This window comes from Babylonia areolata, chromosome 23 (assembly GCF_041734735.1).
Source record: "Babylonia areolata isolate BAREFJ2019XMU chromosome 23, ASM4173473v1, whole genome shotgun sequence".
Classification (NCBI taxonomy): domain Eukaryota; kingdom Metazoa; phylum Mollusca; class Gastropoda; order Neogastropoda; family Buccinidae; genus Babylonia; species Babylonia areolata.
In genome coordinates, this window is record NC_134898.1 from 28,904,097 (window position 1) to 28,923,240 (window position 19,144).

The 19,144-nt window shown below is 43.9% G+C and overlaps 1 protein-coding gene across 1 annotated transcript in view; it reads left to right on the top strand.

Annotated features, from left to right (window-relative positions):
- Positions 1–19,144, top strand: part of LOC143297774 (beta-parvin-like) — a 57,822-nt gene that overhangs the window by 34,302 nt on the left and 4,376 nt on the right. Inside the window, 1 exon segment of the mRNA XM_076610251.1 lies at positions 6,989–7,061. Within this exon segment, the coding sequence (XP_076466366.1) occupies positions 6,989–7,061 (73 nt within the window).

The following is a 19,144-nucleotide window of genomic DNA, read 5'->3' on the forward strand; positions in this document are numbered from 1 at the left end:
TCTCCCTTTCTCTCTCTCTGATGTTTCTTAATGGTGCAAATCCAACTCTATGGCTCTTCATCCCCCCCAAAAAACAAGGAGTATGATTCTCGCACCAAGACAAAAGCATAAAAAAAATCCACTTGTCCTCGCTTTGAATGTCGATGACAACAACTCCATTGAACAAGTCCACGAGCACCGTGTCTTGGGAGTCATAATAGATGATGAACTGAAATGGTAATCACACATTAATTCTGTCTGCAAAAGGTTGGCACGCAGTCTTTTTTCTTTCTTTTTTTTTTATTCTTTTTTTTTTTTTCTTTTTTTTTTTATATACTTAAACAGCTCAATCAAGCCTTACATAGACCGTGATGCTCGCAAAATGTTCTTCCACGCTCACTGTCTTTCTCATTAATTACGCATCTGTAGTCTGGAGCTGTGCTGCAGATGTTCATCTTAAGAAGCTGAACTCCCTTCACAAGAGAACAGCCAAAATAATTTTACCAGATCCTTCATCGTCAGCTTTGGAAAAACAAGCCAGATTAAACATCCTTCCCTTGCAAAAACAGTCAGTATTCAACAAAGCGTTACTTGTGTACAAAGTGCACAATAACTTGGCACCACAATATCTACATTTGCTTACCTGAGCCTCATGCCGATAAGGCTTGAACAAATACATTTTACCACGCACCCGCATTGATATGTTCAAAACAAGTTTTGCATTTTCAGGTGCATCCCTATGGAACTCACTCCCTGTACACATTCAAACGAGCAGTTCTCTACCTACTTTCAGGTCAGATCTTCATAAATATCTTCAGTCCTTCCAACCATAAGTGACTCGGATTTAGAAGCGACCGTTGGCAGTAACAATGAGGGTATTTATACTTATTGGATCCGTTGTTATTGTTTCTCCTTGTTCTTCTTTTGTTCTTGTTCTTATTCTGTCCTTTTTTTTTCTTTTTTTTTTACATTCACTTTGTTTTGTTTACTTGTTTGCATTTCTTCCATTTTCTTCTAATTTGTGTGCATGCATGAATATATTCATTTCATTCCATCATGGTGGTGACGGTATATGTTGTATAAGTGATATTGGCGATGGTAGTAGTAATTTTAGTATTAGTTACAACTGTCTACGTGGATTTGATGATAACAACAATGTGGCTTTAGTCATCCGGATACTGATGACATATTTCTCCCCCCCACACCCCCCACCACCACCACCCATCCCCCCCTCTCTCTATCTTATCCATCTGTCAGCCTGTGTGTGTGTGTGTGTGTGTGTGTGTGTGTGTCTTCTATCATATTCCTTCTGGAGGACTCTTTCTGTCTTGTTTTTTTCTTCTCGCCTTTTCCCCTTTCAGTTAAATATTTTTATGTGTTACTGTAACTGATGTAGATTAGCAAGGACAGGTTGGAAGAAATGGGCCATACCTAAAATCGTAATCCTTGAATAAAAAACGTTTTGAGTTCTGAGTTCTCTCTCTCTCTCTCTCTCTCTCTCTCTCTCTCTCTCTCTCTCTCTCTCTTTTTCTCTCTGTGTGTGTGTCTGGGGATGGAACACCCAAAATTGTTATCATTTTATTTATTTTTAGGGAACTAGTTTCCCGTAGCATCATCATCATGTGCGAACACATCCTCCTCTCTCTCTCTCTCTCTCTCTCTCTCTCTCTCTCGCGCGCGCGCGCGCACACACACACACACACACACACACACACACACACACACACAGTATCCCCACCAGACAGACACGTACACTTTATTACTCTCCTAACGTTTCTCCCGACGCCGCCACCCCACCCCCCAACCTTCCGATCCGACACCTTTGCTTCTGATACTTTTTATCGCTCCCCCTCATCCTGTTCTACCTCATCAAAAGGTCCTCCCTTGTCATGAACTCTGTGTGTGTGTGTGTGTGTGTGTGTGTGCTTTGGAGACTGTGTGCGTGGTGTGTGTTTAGGGGTGCAGATGGGGGTGGGGGATTCTGATTCTGACATGAAAACAATACCCACCGGGTATTTTTGCGTGCTCTATGCATCTTTCTCATTCACACACGCGCGCGCGCGCACACACACAAACACACACACACACACACACTTTCTCTCTGTCACACACACACACACACACACACACACACACACACACACACACACATACCATCACGACCAGCCAGACACGTACACCTTACCCTCCTAACGTTTCTCTCGACGCCATCACCACCACCACCACCCACCTCCCCACCCACACCTCCTCCTCCGATTCCACCCCGACCAGAATGGCGTCACCATCGGATGAATAGGTCTTCTTCAGTTGTGAACTCGCAGAGTGCATGCGTGTGTGTATGAGTGCGCGCATATGGGTATGAGCGCTAGTGTGTATGCTCGTGAGTTGTTTGGGGTTTTTTTGCTTGTTTTTTTGGAGTAGTTTTGTTGTTGTTGTTGTTGTCTGTGTGTGTGTGTTGGGGAAGGTGGAGGGGGCGAAGGGGAGAGAAATGAGTGTGAGAACAGGAGGTACATCATGTGTGAGATGCATTATTGCCAGCGTCTGTCGCGTGGTTACATAATGCGCATGCACAGACCTCTCTGCATATCTTCCTTGTGCGTTTGCACCGTACGGGGGCACGCACAAGTATGTACGTGTTGAAGCATTGTCTTTTTTCGTTTGTCTGTCTTAGCTCTGTGTGTGTGTGTGTGTGTGTGTGTGTGTGTGTGTGTGTGTGAAGGAGTGAGATGCTTCTGGAAAGTCGCCAGGAAAACAGAACGAGCACAGCATACGCGTGTAAAGATGTTCCATGTTTATCGTCAACCGTGTAGTAGTAGTAGTAGTTGTTGTTGTTGTTGTTGTTGAAGTAACAATGATAACATCGGTGTCCATAAACTGATATACATGTACTCACATCTCTGCCCATCTTTGCTTCTGATGAATGATATACATAACTTCTCTCATGTCTTGGCTTTACTTCCATTGCCATTTACACACTGTACAGCCCCTAAGGAAGAATCTACGGTCAAAAAGTCGACACTTAACATCAGACGAGTCTTATTTCACTACCACAGCTTTTTTCTTCTTTTTTGTCTTTATTTTTTTTATTTTTCCTCTCTCTCTCTCTCTCTCTCTCTCTCTCTCTCTCTGTGTCTCTCTCTCTCTCTCTCTCATTTTCTTTCTCCTTTTTTTTTTTCTTTTTTTTTGTTTTGTTTTTGACATGATAATTATTATCTCCATTTGTCGGTTTCGTTGATTCAGCGGTCTTTTAAAACGAACATTTAGACCAGAATGTGTGTGTGGATTGGGAGGTGGGGGGTGGGGGGGGGGGGTTAACCAACTGTGTTGATATGAGCCGTCGTCCCGAATTTTGTCCCTTTTTTTCTGTGCCACACCTTGTTTCCAATGTTTTCAACTCCACTGTTATTGCCTTGCGTGTGTTCTTGGTTTACTTCTTATTCTTCCGTTTGCGAAGCATCCACTTCGCTTAAGTGTAACGTAGTATTATCGTGAAGGAATCTAGCTGTTTGGTCACAAAGTATCCGGTGCAGTGATGCGGAATAGTATAACGTGTAGTTAAAGGGGGGGGGGGGGGGGGACTGCAGCAATTCCCTGTCTGGACGTATCATTTATACCTTGTGTGTGGTTTAACGTATTGTTGCGGGAACATCGCTTTTTTTGCTTTTTTTCCTTCTCTTTTTTTGCTTTTTTTTTCTCCAAGGTGTGGTCGAAGAAAGCACGCCACCAGTTGTACGATACCTCCCACCCCCACCTTCCCCCCTACCTTCCCTCTCCCCCTCCCCCTCCCCTCCACATTCTTAGTTGCATGCGTTACTTATTTTGGGTCACCGCGACATGAACTCATAGTGAGAAAGAAGAAGAAGAAAAAACACTTGCAATATAGTTCAGTTTTATTATTGATGTGTGCGTGTGTATCTCTGCGCGCGCGCGTCTGTGTGTGTGTGCGTGTTTGTATGTGTGTGACGAGTGCACGTGTGTGTGTAGGGGGCTGGGGGGGTACGGATGGGAGTATGTGTCAGTTTGAGCTCGTCACCGATGGAAAGGATATAACTGAAAGCATGAGGTGGCGCTCTCTCATAGCGTAGATTTATCTGTTACCATCTTTTCGAGGATGTGGAAAATCGCAGATGCGGTTTTCGACAGGTTTTAAGATGCTGTCGACAGAGTTGTCAGCAAATAAATAAATAAATAAAAATAGCGTGTGTGTGTGCGCCCACCCCCCTCTCTCTCTCTGTCTCTTTCCCCCTCTCTGCTCTGTCCCTTCCTCCACCTCTCTCCCCCACCCTCTCTTTAGCTCCCCTTTCTCTGTCTAATCGAAAAATCACGGAGACAGACCGAAAGTATTGGGTAGAAAGAGATAAGAGACAAGACGGCCGATGCAGGCGAGTGGAAAAGAGAGGAGCGCGAGGCATGCAGTAATTGTATGCATCTGTTAGTCTCACACAGAGAGTGGGGTGGAGTGGAGCAGCGAGTTCGTTCCTTTTATTTTCCCCTCCTCTCAACAACAGGAGCGTAACTGTAAGTGTAAAGCGAGACGCTTGCCTGCCGACTTTGTCTTGGCCTGTTGTCGTTCGTTCTTTTGCTGCCACGGTGCCAGCATTGTTGCACGCAGTGAAGGATGCGCACACGTGCACGTGCAGGGTGACATGTGACTTTGGGGGGGGGGGGGGGGTGCGGGGCGGGGGAATGGTGCGGGGGGTGTTGGGAAGGGAGCTTGGGGGAGTGAACAGTAAATGTATGTGTGTGCTGACAGAGCCAGGGATTGCTGTATTGTCTGTCTGTCTGTTTTTCTGTCTTTCGTGGGAACTAAGCCTATACTTAGCAACAGAAACCGAGGAGAGACAAAAACAAAAACAAACAAAACAAAACAAATTTTTTAATATTTTAAAAAAAATAATGAGGCAGCGAGACCAAAGAAACTATTTTGTGTTTGAAAATAAAGGCGTATAGATTTTGTTTGAAAAGGTGTTACGGATACTTATTTTTGGCATCAGAAACCGAGGAGGGGACGACGGGGGTGGAGGAGGGGGGGGGGGGCAGACGATACCAAACAGTTTTATCTGTTATATTAACAACAGCAACGACAAAATGTGTAACTCGAGAGCGCATTTATTTACGTGGACGTGCATTCGATCGCGCACTTGTTCATGTACATGCGCACACACTCGAATACGCGTTCGCGTGCGCGGCGAACACAATGTTATGTTAGACTCGTCGCATGTTATCTCTTCTTGTTTTGCTGCTCTTCTGCTGTTACTGCTGCTGCTGTAATTGTCGCCACCGCTGCTGCTACAGCTTCTGCAACTACTGATCGTATATTACCACTACTACTTGCCATTCTGCTAACTATTTCTGTAAATGCAGTACAATAAACAAATAATCTGACATGAACTTTCAGTTGAACAACTTACATAATATTCCATTGGGCAAAACCAAAGATACGAACTGACACTTAAATGGACAGCGGGAACACACACACACACACACACACACACACACACGGTTTCTTATGTTAGTCTCTCTGAGGTTTTTTTTTTTCTTCTTCTTCTTCTTCTTCTTCGTTTTATTATTTTATTATTTTTTATGCATTTGTGAATGAAAATAATCTGCTGATGTCAGCGTGCGTGTCATGGAAGTGAGATCCTGCGAGGCTGAAGAGGAAACGTATGAGTATGTGTGTGTTTGGAATTCCTGGCTCAGTGTCATCTGTGATGACACGGCATCTTACTGTTGGTCCTTCCTGGTGGCACACATTGACACAGTCCCATCACTGGGGGAAAAGGAAAATCGATCAAGGAGAAAAGTTACTTAAATTGTCCGCATACACACACACGCACACACGCGCGCGCGCGCGCGTGCACCCATATGGATGCATGGTCCATGCGTCCTCTCTCTCCCCTCCCTCTCCCCGCCCCCCTACCCCCTCCCGTCTCGTATTATTATAACTATACATTTGTGTAATTTCTGAATGATCGCCCCCTTCTGTTAGCGGCCTTGGACAAAACTGAATGAAACATTTTGCTCTCTCTCTCTCTCTCTCTCTCTCTCTCTCTCTCTCCCTCCCTCGCCCCCCCCTCTCTCTCTCTCTCTCTCTCTCTCTCTCTCTCTGCCTGAAATTGTGCGAAATCTTTCTTTGCATAGATTTGTATAAAGCTTTGACAAACAGAGAAACTACTACATCATGAAATTGATAAACATTGAGGTCAGGAGATGAAATGATTAACAAATAGTAAAGAGTGGTAACTCTCCCCATTCACAAGTTACACAACTTCGAGTGAATGCTGCTTACGGTATCCATTCAGCTAACACACAGGTAACTAAAAGGTACAATGGAACAAACCCAGACACTTCCTCAAAAATGAAGCGCCGGGCTTGTCCTTAAACCGATCATTTGACGTGTGCACACAGCAGCAATGACAGAAGAAATGTGCAAACACAAATTAGCTTTTATTCAAGACTTTAATTTCAAGTCGTCGAAAAACCACCGAGGCAGCCATGTTTGTTCTGTCATGTCCGTGTGTTCTGTGTGGCTTGTTCATGATTAAAGAGGCTGTGACTACATCATGAGAATTTTCTACTTCTGCATTCTGCTTTGCAGCACAAGCTAGTCTATGATATTTACATTCGATGATGTATTTTCATATCATGTTGTAAAATCATGTTTTCATTATACCGTGGTAACGTACCCTTTCATCATGAACCTTGGCCTGTACATTGAGTCTTCAGGTTCTCGCTCACTGACTAAACACTGGACAAAGAAGTTTTGTGACCTATGAGTCAGACGTAACGCTGTTAGTTTGATGACGCACAATTGAGAAGCGACGCTGTGAGCTTGCCGTATAATTGAAACATGACGCTGTTTGGTGACGTATGATTGAGTCGTGACACTGTGTGTTTGGTGACGTATAATGGAGATGTGAGGCTGTGAATTTGATGACGTATATTGGAGACGTGACGCTGGGGGTTTGGTGACGTATAATTGATACATGACGCTGGGTGTCTGTTCCAGGTGCACAACGTGGCCTTTGCTTTCGAGTTGATGCAGGATGCCGGACTGCAGAAACCTAAGGCCAGACCGGAAGGTGAGCGTGCACGAAAGCAACAGCACCACCAACAACACACACACACACTCTCTCTCTCTCTCTCTCTCTCTCTCTTCCTCCCCCCACACACCTCCCACTCGCTCACTCACTCGCTCTATGTCGTCTTGTTGGTTGGGTTGTTGGTTTTGGATGTGATGTTTTGTATACTGCACATTTACTCTTTCTTTCATTTGATCCACAGCTTCTGCTGCTCCTTGTGACAGTGTGGAATTTATTTGGTCTTTGGCTGCCGGTTTCAGGTTTTCTCTGTCTGGCTGTACTGCCTCTCACTCTCTTTAAAATATGTCTTTTCCGCACTCTCTGTCTGTGCTCCCTTTTATTCTCTCTCTCTCTCTCTCTCTCTCTCTCTCTCTCTCTCTCTCCCTCTCTCTCCGCCCCTCTCTATCCCCCCTCTCTCTCTTTCTCTCTCTACCGCTCCCTCTCCCACCTCTCTCTCCCTCCCTCTACCACCTCTTTCTCCTCTCTCTCCATTCCTCTCCCACCTTCCACCTCTCTCTCTCGTTTCGAAGTTATCACTACTGCCACGCGGTGACAGATGAGAACGGCGGGGACTCGTCAGGACACAGATGAATCAGTACAAGTGGGGAAGTGGAGACCAGAATCTGTTCCACGCGTATTGTCGTTATGATGTGTGTCATAATATATAATTGTTATTACACTTTACAGGCTTCACAAAAAATGAAGGGCCACTTCATAAAATACGTTAAAAACAAAAAATCTTAAAACAAAATCCAGATATGGTTTGAATTACACAAGTTTTAACTAAGCCTGTATGGTACTCGGCTGATCTTTTCTCATTGAATACTCCAAATGGCTGTGTCAGGCGCATGAGCACCATGAACAGTTGAGAAAACCACGTTTGAAAAATCGGTGTTACAATTAAAAATTACTTTTTCAGTGATTTATAAACGACAGGTGAGGGGGTGTATTATTTTGAAATAATAAATAAATGAATGAATAAATAAAAACGGAATTGTACACATGCAAGAAAGTTCATGTGATTTCAGTGATGTTCGTTTCATTGATTGCATGCACCGCTTTTTTTCTTTTCTCCCCCTCCCCCAAGCCCCCGTCCTCCCCCCAAAAAAATTCAGTACTATCACACCGTGCCCGAACTTTTTGGAACCCTGTATGTTCTTGTGTATTCATGTATTACTCCGCCCTAGGGCAGAGCACCGTGGATTTCACTTGTTGCTTTTGGTCCACTGAAAGAACAGGTCAAATCTCTATTCGTCGTATTCTTTGTACCAGAAATAAAATTATCCACCGTGTACACAGACAATCAGAACATGCGTAAAAGATCATGTCATCGGACAAAGAATGAATACAGTTGGGGTGACACGAAGCTGCTTTGTATGTGGTGTGTGTAGTAGCAGTCGTAGTGTTCAGGTGTGTGTGTGTGTGTGTGTGTGTGTATTCTTCTTTATTTATATCAAACAAAAAGGCAGAAAAAAATAAATTGGATACATACATGATTTATGTCCATCTTCGTCAAACATACAAATAAACCTTATAAGTTTGTGTGTGTGTGTGTGTGTGTGTGTGTGTGTGTGTGTGTGTGTTCATGTTCTGTGCATGTGTGTGTGAAGTAAAGTCAACGGAGGTAACAAACGGGAGCCTGCGCACATGTGCAGCATGTACATGTATGTATTATCTCTGTGGTGGTTGTGTGGTTTGAAAAGGGAAGTGAACAGAGTTCTAAGGGAGAGGGGGGAAGGGTGGCGAGAGACAGGGGCTGGGAGGCAGAGGGTGGTGGGGGGAAGGAAAAAGGGAGGGACGGGAACCCGGACCCAGGGACGGTAGAGGAGGAGGATGCCTGTGCACACACATGAAAGGCCGGGCCCGGGGGTGAGGAATGTGCACAGCCCGGCGTTGCCTCGGGAAAGGAATGAATGGAAGCCATTTCTGGTCCCCTTCTCTCCGGGCTCCCCTGGAAATGGGAGAGATTCCTGAGAAGTCAGAAGAGTTTGCTTTGGGTGCTACCAGGGGTGAGGAGGGGGAGGGGAGCGCGGGGGAGTGCGTGAGGAGGGGGTGGGGTGGGGGACTGCCATCAAATTCAAACATCGTGCAGTAGTTGTACTCCCTGGGTCTTCCAGTTTCGTTGGGTAACGGGATAGCGGAACATTCTAGGCCATGGTGGAGAAAACAGAAAAAGGATCCAGGAGTTCTCTGCATGTCTCGACATCACCCTCCCCTCAACCCCCCCCCCAGCCCCCCACCCCCACCTACCCCTCCTCTCCCCTCCCAACACACACACACACACACACACACACACACACACACACACACATATCACTTTGCTTCTCTGCTCGGGTTCCCATCCCCGCTTCACCCTCCCTCACCTCCACAACCCCCCATATAAGTGTGTGTTAGTGTGTTAGGTTAATCGAACTAAGTGAAAAAAGTTTTTTAATTTTAATTTTTTAATGTTTTGGAGGAAAGATGTATACTTCACACGCACACACACACACACACACACACACACACACACACACACACACACACACACACAAAGACGCACGTATCCACACACAAAGACGCACGTACACACACACACACACACACACACACACACACACACTTGGATGTCTTCTTGTCTGTCTGTATGTATGTGTGTCTGTGTCACGTGATAAATTTTAACATTATCGGTTTCTCTGGAAAAAAGAAAAACAAACCTTGTAAACACCAAATATGTTGTCTTTTTATTGTTTGTTTGGGGTTGTTTTTTGTTGTTTTTGTTTGTTTGTTTTTTCTCCTTTCCATCCATTCCAATTACAGGAATGCGTGTCTTACGGATTAGACCGGATATCCGGATAGTAAAAACAAAAATATACCATTTGTTCGCCTCCAGATCGACTACTATTTATTTGACTCGTTTCCGGATTGTTGCAGAGGACATCTTGATCTGTAAAGTTGCGGTTTTAAGACAGCATGGCTGGTGGCATTCAGTAAACATTTTTCTATATTTTTTTAATTATGAACCAGAAGGAAAATTTCTGTGCAGTGTGTTGCATGCATTTCAGTCATTGATTGATTGATTGGTTTAGACCTATATAAGCTTTGGGGTTGCCTTTTTTCGGTAGGGTAGGGGTAGTATTTGTATTGGTACTTGAGTTTCATGAGTAAAAAGGAGGACTGAAAGTGGTCACTGTACACTGCTCCTCTCGCTGAAATTATCAACCGCCATAATGTCAGTCATCATTCTTATGCTGATGACACTCAACTCCAGAAGAGTGATACACCTGAAAAACTAACTGCTTCCTGGATATTCAAAATTGGATGACTCTAAATAAGTTACAATTGAACGCGGACAAAACTGAAGCAATGATCATAGGAACTAAACAAAAACTCTCTTCCATTACAACTAATACAATCAAACTTGGTAGTACATCCATCCCTCTGTCCACTTCAGTCAGGAACCTCGGCGTTGTCCTTGACAACACACTGTCCATGCAAACATTTATCAATCAGACATGTCAATCCTGCTACTGTCAACTGCGGCGCATCAGTTCCATCCGGAAATATCTGTCCACTGACGCAACATCGAGACTTGTCGTTTCTCTCATTCTCTCTCGCCTTGACTACTGTAACTCTCTATTGTCTGGTTTGCCTGCTTCATCCATTCAGTCCCTTCAGCGCATACAAAATTCTGCTGCCCGACTCGTCCTCAGAAAGAAAAGATCTGAGCACACCACTCCTCTTTTGCAACATCTCCACTGGCTCCCTGTCTCACACCGAATAAAGTACAAGATCAGCACTCTATGCTACAAATGTATTCACAAATCAGCCCCTTCCTATCTCTGTGGCTGCCTTCACCTCTACACTCCATCTCGCTCACTACGATCAGCTTCGGATCCACTCCACTTACACATACCCAGATTCAAACTCTCGACTGTTGGCCAACGTTCTTTCTCTGTCTCTGGACTTTGCAATTTGAATGAACTTCCTCTTTCGCTTCGTCAAGTCTCCACACTCAGCTCTTTCAAGTCTGGCCTTAAAACCCACCTCTTCCCAAAATAGCCTCCCTTCCCTGCCTCTTCCTTGTCTTTTTAGTTTTTTTTTCAGTTTTAGAGATATGCTTGCGTGAGAATGACTGGTGCGAAAGCGCTTTGATTTGTTTATGCACAAGATTTAGCGCTATATAAGTACCATTATTATTATTATTATTAGAAGGAAAATTTCTGTGCAGTGTGTTGCATGCATTTCAGTCATTGATTGATTGATTGGTTTAGACCTATATAAGCTTTGGGGTTGCCTTTTTTCGGTAGGGTAGGGGTAGTATTTGTATTGGTACTTGAGTTTCATGAGTAAAAAGGAGGACTGAAAGTGGTCATTTCTTAACATTTTTTCCCAGACCTGACAACTTTTGATGGAAATTGTTTTATCTGTCTCCTCTCGTCCAGTTCATCTCTCTCTCTCTCTCTCTCTCTCTCTCTCTCTCTCTCTCTCTCTCTCTCTCTCTCTCTCTCTCTCTCCCTCTCTCTCTCTCTCTCTCATTCCCCCCTTCCCACTTCTGTTTCTCTGCAAAACTTTCTTTATATGTATTTTACTTTCACTGTGTCTTTCTCTTTCCCCCCGTGTGTGTGTCTCTCTCTCTCTCTCTCTCTCTCTTTCCCCATTTTCTCTCTTTCTTCTCTCACTCTATTTCGCCTTTCTTTCTCTCTTGCTCTTTGAAAGACGGGGGGGTTGGGGGGGAATACAGGAAGATGAAGAAATATAGAATAAAAGAAGAAGCGATAGAGATCCATTGCGTGTATTTTTAACATATGAAGCCAGTGTGATTCAAGATAATTCAATACACTTTACTTGGTTTCGTGTTTCTTTCATGAAAGCACAAAGAAAAAACAGAAGCAGTGCGGCATATTAATTTGTATTATTGCTTTTAATATCAGACGTCAAAATGCACGTGTCAGTACGTATGTAACTTGAGATACACACCTCGTCACATCGGGAAATGTTCACTCATTTGGGTATTGTGCAGATGTTGCAGTCGTGTTTATTTTTCATTTTGAAAAAGTATACTTGTGTGTGTGCGTGTGTGTGTGTGTTGTGGTGAGTCGTCACACATTAACACGCACACGTAGACAAATATACATTCGCTTGCGCGCACTCTCACACGCAATCAGGTCTGTGCGTACACACTCGGGCGGCACTAACTTCCGTCTTACCTTACCCTTAACTTACCCTTGCCTCACTCATCTCCATCCTTCCCTCCAAAACCCCCAAACCTAGGCACACACAAACACGCGCGCGCGCGCCCACAAACACACATACACACACTCCCGCGACTCAGCTCTCAGTAGTCCCCCTCTACTCCGCCTCCTGCCCCCTCCAGCTCCCCACTCCTCTCTCTTTCTCTCTTTCTAGCTACTCCCCCCCCCGTCCCCCTCCCCCTCCTCCCCGTTGTCTTTCTTTTTCTTCCTCTCTCTCTCTCTCTCTCCCTTCCTCTCTCTCTTTCTCTCCCCTCTCAATCTCTTTCCTTTTAGTGTCGCGTGCTGTCAGGTTCAAAGGTTAGGGGGACCTAGTGCTTTGTGGAAAGTCTACTTTGCCAGAACACCCACTTCGAAGGCGTGTGTTTGTATAATTAGTGTGGGATCCCCCCCTCCCCGCCCCCCGTTTCCCCGCTTGCTTTGGTTTGTGTGTAAGTGTGTGTGTGCGTACGTGAGTGAGTGTGTGTGTGTGTGTGGAGAGAGAGCGAGCGAACGAACGAACGAATTTTTTTTAAAAGAGGGAAGTGGAATAAAGTGCATACTGTATACAGGACATTTGGAAACTCTCAAATGCATACTTAAACATGCACACGTACATAATCATAATGCCTGCATTCGTGACGTAAAAACAGAGAGAGCAGAACAGGACAGTTGTCAAGGCACCCTGTCTCTCTTTATCTGTCTGATTCTGTCTGTCTGTCTGTCTGTCTCTCTCTCTCTCTCTCTCTCTCTCTCTCTCTCTCTCTGCCTCCTATCCCTCCCTCTCCCCCCTATCCCTCCCTCTCCCCCACCCTCTCTCGCTCTCTCTCTCTCTCTGACAGGTAAGGCAGCGCGGCGCGAATCTGATCACATTCACTTCTAGAAATACAAGCAACAAAGCTGCCTGTGGTTTTGTTTGAAATATGGCTTTTTTGTGTGTGCTTTTTTCTTTCTTTTTTAATTGAGTTTTTGGTGATACAACACACACACACACACACACACACACACACACACACACACACACACACACACACATATAAATACATACATACATACAGATAGATAGATAGATAGATAGATAGATAGATAGATAGATAATTAAATATCGAGATAGGGAGAGAGCACCATATGTAAGCTTTGGCGGTTTTTGTTTTGTTTTTTTCGTTCTTTTTTTCTTCTTCATTTTTTCACTCATGCACAGGTTTGATTCATCTGTAAGTTTGATAAGTTTTCTCGTTCCCTAGCGTCGCAGGTGTCATCAGACTTTTTTTCTTCCCTCCCCCGACCCCCTCGCCGCCCTCCACTTCCGACTCCCCCTTCGCCCTCGCCCCCCTAGCTGTAGATTTATGGGACAACAAAGGTAAATGATACAACATATTGTTGTTGCTTTATAAATCCTTAATGTGTCTATGTGCACAAGGAAAACCAAATCAAATTTGCGTGTGAACATGTAATTTGAGAAATTAATGGCAACAGATACGGTTCAAGAGCAGAGACAGTGTGTCAAAAATAAGAACAAAGCGTACTTCAATAATGTTCTTTTTTTTTTCTTTTCCTTTTGTTCTCTCTTTATAAATATCTTTCTTCCTTTCTTCATATCTCCCCCCATCCTTCCATCATACCTTCCTTTTGTAGTTTTTTTTTCTCTCTGTGGTTCTTCTCCCCCCCCCCCCCCCCTCCCCCCCCCCCCCCCACCCCCCTCTATCTCTCTCTCATCTTTCTTTCCCCTTTCTTTCCTTGCTATGTTTTTTCTGATCTTTTATTTCATTCTTCTTTATATCTTTCTTTCTTTCCGTCTTGTCTTTTTTTTACATAATAGAATAAACTTGTGAATTCTCTCTCTCTCTCTCTCTCTCTCTCTCTCTCTCTCTCGCTCTCGCTCTCTTTACCCTTTCTTTCTTTCCTTCCTTCCAGCATTTTTTCATTTCTTGTATTTCATTCTTTCGTCTTTCTTTCCGTCTTGTCTTCTTTTTTTTTCTTCTTTTTTTTCTTTTTTTTTGTTTGTTGTTGTTTGGTTTGGTTTGGGTTTGTATTTTTTTTGGATAAATAAAAGTCTGTGTTTGAATTAGTGTTGTTTGTTTTTGTTTTTTTAAGGATGGGCGATTACAAAATTAATTGGAGGTGAAGGTATCACAAGGAGTGATTGCTTGAAGGTACCGTGTCTATCGCGGTTCATTTCAGATACACCCAACAGTAGCTAAATTGCACGGTTGATCCCACGGTTTCCAAGACAGGTTCACACGGACATGTTGATTACTGAAGTTAGAAATCAATGTCACCCTGATTGGGCTCACGGTGACGTAACTGGGCCACGGTGACATACATACTCTGGGTCAAACTGACACAGATTTACAGCACGGAACACAACAAGGGAACACCTTGACCTTGGTCAATCTCCACTCCTGCCCATTCAAGAGTCGCGGTGACTGACCTGTCTCGGAACGCAGTGACCCTGTTTGGAGCTCCGTGGGTCACGGTGTCCTTGATCAGGGTCAGCTTGACCTTTGGTGTTGGCTTGTCACGGCAGGTGGGCCCGGGTGGCCTGTGCGCTCAGAACAGGTTGTTTTGGGGGATTTTTTTTTTCACCCTTATAATGAAGGTTATATTTGTCCAGAAAACACATGTAGCCAAATCCCACAAAGGATTATCAATCGCAAAAAAAAAGAGGAAAAATAAACTGCAACAACAACAACACAATCCGTTTCCATCAAAATCCAGTGAAGCAGTATATTGTAGCTTTTTTTTTTCTTCTCCAAATAGAATACATAAACACTGACATCACTTCACAGAAGTTACATCGTTCATTTGTTGCAAGGGATTAAGTTTTGGGGGATCAGACATGTTTGACAACTGGATGTGCCATTTTCTTTGGGGATTATCGACAAAGGAAGAGATACAGCTTGACTTAAGCTCGCATACAAACAACAACAACAACAAAAAAGACAAAAGGTAGAACAGAACAAACAAGCAAACAAACAAAAATTCCAACAACAACAACTTAAAGAAACTTGAAATGAAATTAACTGCGACAGACTAATCTGATAACACGGTAACCTAAAACCGACCTTATTTCAAACTCAGCAAAAGTTGTTTTTCTGTTTTGTTTTTTTGTTGTTATGTTGTTGGTGGTGGTGGGTTTTTTTTTTTGTTTTGTTTTGTTTTTTTGGTTTTTTTTTGTTGCTTTTTGTTTGGTTGGTTGGTTGTTGTTGTTTTGTTTTGTTTTTTTTTGGGGGGGGGGGGTGTAAAAACATTGTTGAAACATTATTTCACCCATGCACTTTAGCGTTTGTTTATTTGTTTAGGCTTTGTAAAAACATTGTTGAAACATTATTTTCACCCATACACTTTAGCGTCTGGGAAGATGTTGCTTACATGCATACCCTTCTCCACTTCTACTCGCCTTTTCTCTTCCCACATGTCTTACGGAGGGTTAGGTTACGCTGCTGGCCAGACATCTGCTTGGCAGATGTGGTGTAGCGTATATGGATTTGTCCGAACGCAGTGACGCCTCCTTGAGCTACTGATACTGATACTTACTGAGTCCGCCCGCATTGTGAGTGTGTGTTTGCCATGAGAAGAAATAAGAGAGAGAGAGAGAGAGACTCATAAACTAGATATAGAGAGGAACCCAGAGTGAGAGATTTGGATTTGGATGGTTTATTCAAAAAGGCCTTGGCCCCTCATTGAAAAGGTATCGTGAAAACGTATTCGAGAAAGAGTACAGGATATACCAACACTGCATGATACAGTAGAATGCACAATACAACGAATTGTAAATAAATTCTATAATGAAGTACTATTTAGTCACTGAATTTGGAAGGCTAGTTTGTACAAATAAAATGTGAAGTGGGTTGTTCTTATCGACGTGACGTCATGAGCAAAGTTAGTTTGAACAAAGAAGGCTAATGTTTTGCAGTTGGAGAGCGGCTCAGAGAGAGAGAGAGGACTTCTTTCGTACAGTTACGGTCACAAGCGATGACGAAATTCGGTCCTTGTAAGATGACCCTCGACTCCACAGACAAACGGAGAAGAATTGTTATCACCTTGGAGACAGTACACGTCAAAATGACGACGAAGATAATCATGCAGAGAGAAATGGATAGTTATTTTACACACACCGCAGGATAGATGGAATTGTCGAGTAAATAAAGTGTGTGTGTGTGTGTGTCTGTCTGTCTTTGTGTGCGTGTGTGTGTGTAAGAGAGAGAGAGGAGGGGGGGGGAATGGGGGGTATGACTTTAAGATTAATTGTGTGCCTTCTCACCATATCACTATCGGCTTCTACACACACTCTCACTCCAACTTCACCTTGTCCCTTCCTTGCCACTCACTGATACACGAAAGCTGCAGCTTAGGCGCCCTTCCTAACCCGGACAGACGAGAGGCACTATGAATGCACACACACCGTCACCCTTCACGTACAACGATCTGATACCACCCACCCGTGTGTCTGTCTGTCTGTCTTTGTGTGTGTGTGTGTGTGTGTAAGAGAGAGAGAGAGGGGGGGGGGGAATGGGGGGTATGAGTTTAAGATTAATTGTGTGCCTTCTCACCATATCACTATCGGCTTCTACACACACTCTCACTCCAACTTCACCTTGTCCCTTCCTTGCCACTCACTGATACACGAAAGCTGCAGCTTAGGCGCCCTTCCTAACCCGGACAGACGAGAGGCACTATGAATGCACACACCGTCACCCTTCACGTACAACGATCTGATACCACCCACCCGTTGGTGTGACGCTTCACTTGACGTCATCGAGAGGTCCCGTTTGGATCTATTGACATGACATCACCCGTTGGTGTGACGTTTCACTTGACGTCTTTAAGAGGACGCGTTTAGATCTTCAGACAAGACACCGCCTGTTGTTGTGACGTTTCGCTTGACGTCATCAAGAGGACCCGTTTGGAGCTATGGACAAGACACCGCCAGTTGATGTGACTTTTCGCTTGAAGTCATCAAGAGGATCCGTTTGGATCGATAGACAAGACTGTTAGATAGGCCGACAAAACGGCAAAAACATCATTATGTTACTTATTTTATTTATATATCGGGTTTCAGACCTTTTTTCCCCAGGGCAGCTATTAGTTGTGCTCAAGGAATCAGCTGTTTCCAGATTGTTTGACACCAGACACAGGACTGTGCCTGCCATCGTGCTAAAGAGTCCTTTTTGTGCAGGAGAGGGTGACTGACAGCTTGACAGGATGACCCGTGGAATATGCTTCACGGACGCATTCGTCAGCGATCTTTGCCCTTCACACGAAACTCACACACCACATTGTGAGCCTGCTTAACTCCACACACCGCGCGCGTGCGCGCGCACACACACACACACACACTCTCTCTCTCTCTCTCTCTCTCTCTCAGTCTCTTCCCTCTTCTCTTTTTTCTCTCTCGTTCTCATATATGCTTCAGATAAATTAGTATATGGAGAAATTTATGGACGCCATCTGAGAATTAAGACATCAGTTGCACGCGTTTGTACATTTTGAAGTTTCCCAGGCAGCCGATGTCAAGTCTGAGACAAACACATGAAATGCTTTGAGTGCAACATAAGTCTGGTCATATCACCTGGGTGACAAACGTGTACAACATTTTATGTTGAAACGAATTTGGCAGAGTCTGAGCAGTGGCGTCGGGTACAATTATGGTTTTCTTTGGGGATAAGAACAACAACAATAACAACAGAACCAGACTTATTTCAGGCCATGTGCAAAACTGGCATTCTGAGATATAGAATTATGATAAATATGATTATATGGTTCCATTCTTTTTAGATATTTTTCCTGACATAAAAGTGCCTTTGCCTTGCATCGCTTTGCATTGCCTTGCCTTGGCCTCTTAACCTCACTGGGAACCGTCGGGGCACCGCGATGTTGACTCGTACATTTGCCTTCTCCATTCTGGACAATCATGTGTGATTGTGTCTCAGCAAATGTCAGAACAGAAAAGTACATTTTGAAATAAAAGACTTATTTCATGCCATGTGCAAAACTGGCATCCTGAGATCTATATAGAATAATGATAGATATAATCATATGGTTCCAATCTTTTAGACTTTTTTTTTTTTTTTTTCAAACAGAAAAGTTCCCCTCTTTGGTGTAGAGATAACGCTGGAAAATTTCGACCAAGACTTTGTGACAGTTATTTAATATAGATGATTTACTCAAAGTTTCCGTTTTGTGTGTGTGGTTTGTGCTTGTGGGTTCGTGTATGTTTGTGTTTGGTAGGGTGGTGGTAAGCGATGCGTAAGTGAGCTTTGTTTCTTTTTAATGTGTTCACGATTCTTTGTAACGCCACCTCATCCAAAGGGCTTCATTGCGGAATGGATAGTGAAACATAATCATTGTCATTCTCTCTCTCCTACCCCACCCCACCCTCTCTCTCTCTTTCTCTGCCCACACTGAATGATACGAGAATCACATGCTGAGTACTTCGCTCGCTCTCCCTCTCTCTCTCTCTCTCTCTCTCTCTTGTGTAAGTGAAACTGATGTCATTTGGTGAGTTCTGTTTGCTGTCTGTTGGAAAAGTATCTTTCGTTCATTGCTTATTAACCCTACCCCAAAATCCCAATATATGTATATGTGCCCATGGCCGAAATGCATTAAACATTCTTCTCTCTCTCTCTCTCTCTCTCTCTCTCTCTCTCTCTCTCTCTCTCTCTCAATACAAAATAAAACGAGAAACACACGATCAGTACTCTCTGTCTCGCTTTTTGTCTCTGTCTTTCTCTCCCTCTCTCTCTCTCTCTCTCTCTCTCTCTCTCACTGTGTGTGTGTGTGTGTGTGTGCCTGTCTCTGTCTGTCTCTCATGCTGAGCACTTCTTCTGAATCTTTTCCCGTGAATCTGTGTGTGTGTGTGTGTACCATGAC